The sequence below is a fragment of the Lissotriton helveticus genome, chromosome 4_1 (genome assembly GCF_964261635.1).
Source record: "Lissotriton helveticus chromosome 4_1, aLisHel1.1, whole genome shotgun sequence".
Taxonomy (NCBI): Eukaryota; Metazoa; Chordata; class Amphibia; order Caudata; family Salamandridae; genus Lissotriton; species Lissotriton helveticus.
In genome coordinates this window covers 173,913,719-173,920,644 of record NC_136063.1, presented here as the reverse complement: position 1 = coordinate 173,920,644, position 6,926 = coordinate 173,913,719, and the positions used below count along the sequence as shown (strand labels likewise).

The 6,926-nt window shown below is 46.9% G+C and overlaps 1 protein-coding gene across 1 annotated transcript in view; it reads left to right on the top strand.

Moving 5' to 3' along the window:
• The first annotated feature begins 394 nt into the window (after positions 1-394).
• The window catches only part of LOC144827093 (prostate stem cell antigen-like), a 51,888-nt gene continuing 45,356 nt past the window's right edge, over positions 395-6,926 (top strand). Inside the window, exon 1 of the mRNA XM_078685537.1 lies at positions 395-481. Within this exon, the coding sequence (XP_078541663.1) occupies positions 430-481 (52 nt within the window). The 5' untranslated portion in view covers positions 395-429. The remainder of the gene's footprint in view (positions 482-6,926) is intronic.

Sequence of the window (6,926 nt, the reverse complement as noted above, 5' to 3'; positions counted from 1 at the left end):
TTCATATGATGTCACTACCTGTCAGGTCATGAAGGTCAGAGGGTATGTGCTGTCACTTCCACTACCCCTGGCATTTTGTTGAATCCACGCCCCTGTATATACATAGGTCTTGAATTGCATGAGGGACCCCTGAAGGATGGGGTGCTCCCCGCCCTCGCCTGCAAATGACTGCCTTACCACCCTAAGAACCACCAAGGAAGTCTAAGGGCAAAGGTCAAAGCTCTCCAGTGGAACTAACGCAGCCGATTAAGTCGCTCGGCTCCAGGTCAGACCCAATAGACCTGTTGCTCCAGTCCGACTACCCTCCACCGGCCCAGCTGCCCCTTAGTTACACATAATTACTGTACACATTGAAGCTTGCCATCAACACCGAGTCTATATATAAAGGTCCGCAGAGGGAACAAGGCAGACTCCGGCACCTGAGCAACCATGAAGGCGTTTTGTGTCGCGCTCGCGGCCGCTGTCCTGTCTTTGGGGCTAGGTAAGTCTCCCCTCCCCTACTCCACACAGAGACCGTTGTCACAATGGTGCATGTTACACGTTCTTTTGTGCCCTCTTTTGTGAATAAAATGTCACTTCATGTATTTCCAGTATTTATTGCAGCGTGCCAGCGCCCACATGTCACCTTTAGGCACTTCCGAGTGTTTTAAGGTCCGTGGAGAACATGGGGGTGGAAGTATCTGAGGCGCGTGGCTGGAATATGTTCCAAATGTAAATGTAAATGTATTGGACTTGTAAAGCGCACGGCTGCCCGTAAGCGTCCCGGCACTTGCTTAGGGAACCCGTCCTGGTATTCCCCTGTGAGAAACCCCCGGCAGGGTGTCCACAAGGTGAAAGCCAGGCATCCCGCCGCGAGGGGCCGCGAGGGGCCGCAATGCACCTGTTTCGAGATTATTATAATTGCCCTGGCAGTGGCGGGAGAGCCAGGGCTACGAAATGACTGAAAGATAATCTTTATTTTCTATAAAACAGACAGAACGTTAAGCGCATGGTATATTCCTCTACCCCGTGTTTGTGGGCTGCCTCCTGAGCATCGCATCTATCTGATTGTTGATCATTTTTATCACGTAAAAGGATCGACGATTTTACTAGAAAATGTACTTATGAAATGTGATTTTTTTTTCTGATGTGTGGTAAGAAAATCCTCGCAGTATTTACAGTATCAAACAAGAAACATGGGAGTGGAGCAAGAATGTCTGCCCTTATTGGAAGTTGCATCTGACCAGTTCCAAATGGTTCCTACTGGATCCAGTTGCGGCACCTGTGTGCTTGAGCATTGCACCATAGATCTATTGCACAGGAAAGGAAACACTTGGAACCATTGTAACAAGTTGCAGGACGCACAGGGAATGAATTATGATACAGTCATACTTGTTACCATTAATGTGGATAACTAACGTGTTGGTTTAGCTATATTTAAACACTCTTTCTCCAAGGCGAAGGGATTCCTCCTCCAAGCAATGCATTTGCAGGCGGTGCACCTGTAAGCACGTTAGACATTGGCCTTGCTTAAACCACTGAGGGATGTGCACACATCTGTACTGGAGGGTTGTGGGTTCTCACCCAGCATTTGTTCAAAAATGTAAGTACAGTTGTCACATTTGTTTGTCAATAAGGCCAGTGACATTGGAGTGGAGGCAACTATTGCCTGTAGCCCACTTTGGGCAATGAACAAAACGGTATTCTTCACCCCTCCCAGCACTCAGAATTGGGTACAAGACTCCATATTAGAGATGTGCTCGTTCATGAGAACACATGCCTTTTAACTGGCGTCACCTCTCGCTGTAGGCAGATCACCACTACATCTCCTGCACTCCTTACACCCACATCACACGGTTTACTCCCTTTGAGCACCCCAATAGCTGCCAAGTTTCCAGTTTGCTAATATGGGACATTTCCATTCTTGGAGTGCGCCTATGTGTGACATTTCCATGCTTGAATTGACCTTGTGTGACATTCCCATGGTTGGAGTGCATTTATGTGTGACATTTCCATGGTTGGAGTGCGCTTATGTGTGACATTTCCATTCTTGGAGTGCACTTATGTGTGACATTTCCATTCTTGGAGTGCGCCTATGTGTGACATTTCCATGCTTGAATTGACCTTGTGTGACATTCCCATGGTTGGAGTGCATTTATGTGTGACATTTCCATGGTTGGAGTGCGCTTATGTGTGACATTTCCATTCTTGGAGTGCACTTATGTGTGACATTTCCATGCTTGGAGTGCGCTTATGTGTGATATTTCCATGCTTGAATTGACCTTGGGTGACATTCCCATGGTTGGAATGCACTTATGTCTGGTATTCCCATGGTTGGAATGCACTTATGTCTGACATTCCCATGGTTGGAATGCACTTATGTCTGACATTCCCATGGTTGGAAGGCACTTATGTCTGACATTCCCATGGTTGGAGTGCGCTTATGTGTGACATTCCCATGGTTGGAATGCACTTATGTCTGACATTCCCATGGTTGGAAGGCACTTATGTCTGACATTCCCATGGTTGGAATGCACTTATGTCTGACATTCCCATGGTTGGAAGGCACTTATGTCTGACATTCCCATGGTTGGAATGGTCTTAAGTGTGACATTTCCATGGTTGGAGTGCGCTTATGTCTGACATTCCCATGGTTGGAGTGCGCTTATGTCTGACATTCCCATGGTTGGAATGTGCTTTAGTGTGGCATTTCCATGGTTGGAATGCACTTACGCGTGACATTCCCATGTTCGAATGCGTTTAAGTGAAGCATTTCCATGGTTGCAATGTGCTTACACCTGGCAGTTCCATGGGTAGAATGTGCTTACGCATAACATTTCCACGCCTGGAATGTGCTTTCACATGACATTTCCACGCCTGGAATGTGCTTACCCGTGACATTCTCATGGCTGGAATGTGCTTACCTGTGACCGTTCCAACCCTGGACTGTACTTATGTGTGACATTTCCATTTTATGTGTGTTATATCCACGGCTGAAATGTGCTTATGTGTGACATTTCCATGGTTGGAATGTGCTTAAGTGTGTCATTTCCATGGCTGGAATTTGCTTACACATGACATTCCCATGACTGGGAGGGTGCTTATGTGTGACATTTCCATGCTTGAATTGACCTTGTGTGACATTCCCATGGTTGGAGTGCGTTTATGTGTGACATTTCCATGGTTGGAGTGCGCTTATGTGTGACATTTCCATTCTTGGAGTGCACTTATGTGTGACATTTCCATGCTTGGAGTGCGCTTATGTGTGATATTTCCATGCTTGAATTGACCTTGGGTGACATTCCCATGGTTGGAATGCACTTATGTCTGGTATTCCCATGGTTGGAATGCACTTATGTCTGACATTCCCATGGTTGGAATGCACTTATGTCTGACATTCCCATGGTTGGAAGGCACTTATGTCTGACATTCCCATGGTTGGAGTGCGCTTATGTGTGACATTCCCATGGTTGGAATGCACTTATGTCTGACATTCCCATGGTTGGAAGGCACTTATGTCTGACATTCCCATGGTTGGAATGCACTTATGTCTGACATTCCCATGGTTGGAAGGCACTTATGTCTGACATTCCCATGGTTGGAATGGTCTTAAGTGTGACATTTCCATGGTTGGAGTGCGCTTATGTCTGACATTCCCATGGTTGGAGTGCGCTTATGTCTGACATTCCCATGGTTGGAATGTGCTTTAGTGTGGCATTTCCATGGTTGGAATGCACTTACGCGTGACATTCCCATGTTCGAATGCGTTTAAGTGAAGCATTTCCATGGTTGCAATGTGCTTACACCTGGCAGTTCCATGGGTAGAATGTGCTTACGCATAACATTTCCACGCCTGGAATGTGCTTTCACATGACATTTCCACGCCTGGAATGTGCTTACCCGTGACATTCTCATGGCTGGAATGTGCTTACCTGTGACCGTTCCAACCCTGGACTGTACTTATGTGTGACATTTCCATTTTATGTGTGTTATATCCACGGCTGAAATGTGCTTATGTGTGACATTTCCATGGTTGGAATGTGCTTAAGTGTGTCATTTCCATGGCTGGAATTTGCTTACACATGACATTCCCATGACTGGGAGGGTGCTTATGTGTGACATTTCCATGCTTGAATTGACCTTGTGTGACATTCCCATGGTTGGAGTGCGTTTATGTGTGACATTTCCATGGTTGGAGTGCGCTTATGTGTGACATTTCCATTCTTGGAGTGCACTTATGTGTGACATTTCCATGCTTGGAGTGCGCTTATGTGTGATATTTCCATGCTTGAATTGACCTTGGGTGACATTCCCATGGTTGGAATGCACTTATGTCTGGTATTCCCATGGTTGGAATGCACTTATGTCTGACATTCCCATGGTTGGAATGCACTTATGTCTGACATTCCCATGGTTGGAAGGCACTTATGTCTGACATTCCCATGGTTGGAGTGCGCTTATGTGTGACATTCCCATGGTTGGAATGCACTTATGTCTGACATTCCCATGGTTGGAAGGCACTTATGTCTGACATTCCCATGGTTGGAATGCACTTATGTCTGACATTCCCATGGTTGGAAGGCACTTATGTCTGACATTCCCATGGTTGGAATGGTCTTAAGTGTGACATTTCCATGGTTGGAGTGCGCTTATGTCTGACATTCCCATGGTTGGAGTGCGCTTATGTCTGACATTCCCATGGTTGGAATGTGCTTTAGTGTGGCATTTCCATGGTTGGAATGCACTTACGCGTGACATTCCCATGTTCGAATGCGTTTAAGTGAAGCATTTCCATGGTTGCAATGTGCTTACACCTGGCAGTTCCATGGGTAGAATGTGCTTACGCATAACATTTCCACGCCTGGAATGTGCTTACACATGACATTTCCACGCCTGGAATGTGCTTACCCGTGACATTCTCATGGCTGGAATGTGCTTACCTGTGACCGTTCCAACCCTGGACTGTACTTATGTGTGACATTTCCATTTTATGTGTGTTATATCCACGGCCGAAATGTGCTTATGTGTGACATTTCCATGGTTGGAATGTGCTTAAGTGTGTCATTTCCATGGTTGGAGTTTGCTTACACATGACATTCCCATGACTGGGAGGGTGCTTATGTGTGACATTTCCATGGTTGGAATGTGCTTAAGTGTGTCATTTCATTGCTTTATGTGTAACACTTTGAGTGACACTTTATCACAGGTCAAACAAAGCAGCCGTGCCTGTGTAATAAAGTTAATTTAGGAATAACCCTTTTTGTGCAACTTGCAATGTCCGAGAAAGGACCATAAATATTTGCAATGCACACAATGTCCCTGCGTGGCTCTCCAACATTTCTACTTCACCTCACTTTTCCTCGGAACAACCTTGGGGTAACATAAAAAACAATACTTGTGATGTGTAGAAGGTACTCTGGTTTGACAATGCTGTATGTCCTGAGCAGTATTAATGGTAATTAGTTGGATATTGCCTGCTAGCTGTAATCTTTGCCCATCAGTTGTCACATAGGAGGAGAGTAAACGAGAAGGAACCCCCTCTCTCTGTGTGTACAATGGTGCAGTCCTGGATGCATCAAGTTTCCGTCAGGGATTCAGGACTCACCACTGGATGCTCACGAGGAAATCACTCCAAAGGTCAGGGCTTCTTCCTAAATAACAATACTGTCACTCCTCGAAGCTCAGCCCATGTACACACAGAGTGTCTGATGTGTGTTCATCCTCCAGAGGTTCCGCAGAAACACCCTCCCGAGCGGGGGTGTGCCCAGGACTCTGCACAGCTGCTGGCCTCCTAGAGGTTTGGGGTCAGCTGTGCCAGGAGCAGATGTAGCGCCTGCATGTTCTCCAGGGCCACATTTGAGTGACTCGTCCCACGTGGGTCGTGCATTCATGCCACAGGAGTGGTCTCCGCAGCACTCATTACAAGTCTGGAGTCTACCCGCGCCACTGACTGCCCCAGAAGTGCAGGGAAGAGGAGTGAGATTAAAGGAGCCGAGACAGCTCTGCGAGGCGGGAGAGGCCTGACTCCTGCAGCACACAGGCCCTAAAGAACACAACACCACAGGACACATGTGGGCTGACCGGTGCCATGGGACTGGGGGTAAGAGGGCTGCTTGGCTAGTGTGGAGTCAAGGCATGCAGGGGCATATTACCAACAACTAGCGATATTTATCGCTAAATGGGCTTAGCGAGTATTTTTTTAACGCCAAGCATCGCCGGATATTATCGCAGAGATAACGTGCTATTAGCAACGTTTATCTCTAAAGCAATAAAATATCCGGCGTTAGAGGCGAAATGCATGAATATCGCTGGTAATCCAGGAATATTCACGCATTATTGCTAATGAGGACTTAGCCATAATATCCAACCCCCATTGGATATAATGGCTAAGAACTGGTCTGAGCAGGCGTTAGTTTTTGGAGATATACGCGCTTAGCGCAAATATTTCCAGCGCTACGCCTGCCTTGCTAATAGGCATAGCGACGTTAGCAACTGCTTTCAGTCGCTAACAGGTTGGGTACGCCCACTTTGCATGTCATTAGCGATAAATATTGCTGACATGCAAAGCGGGCCACAAACCGCTCGCTATCGCCTGCAAGCTGTCGCTAACTGCTGTTAGCGACAGATTGCTAATAGGTAATAGGACGATAGAATTATCGCCGTTTAGCGGCCAAAAACGTCTGTTAAAGCGGCGATAATCACATATTGCCCGCCTTGGTAATATGCCCCGTACTGCGTAAACACAGGGGCCTGGCAGCGCCACACATTCAGGAACTGCGGCAAAGAAGGACGGGGCATGACTAGGAAAGTGGGAAAGCGAATGCTGGGATGGCAGGGGGTGCTCGCCACAATCTACATTTAGGCTTTAAATTTCCCCCTTGAGCATCATTCAGATTAAGGAAGTTTCTGGTCGGGATAGCGTGTCTCTGCTCCAGGACTGTCCTACT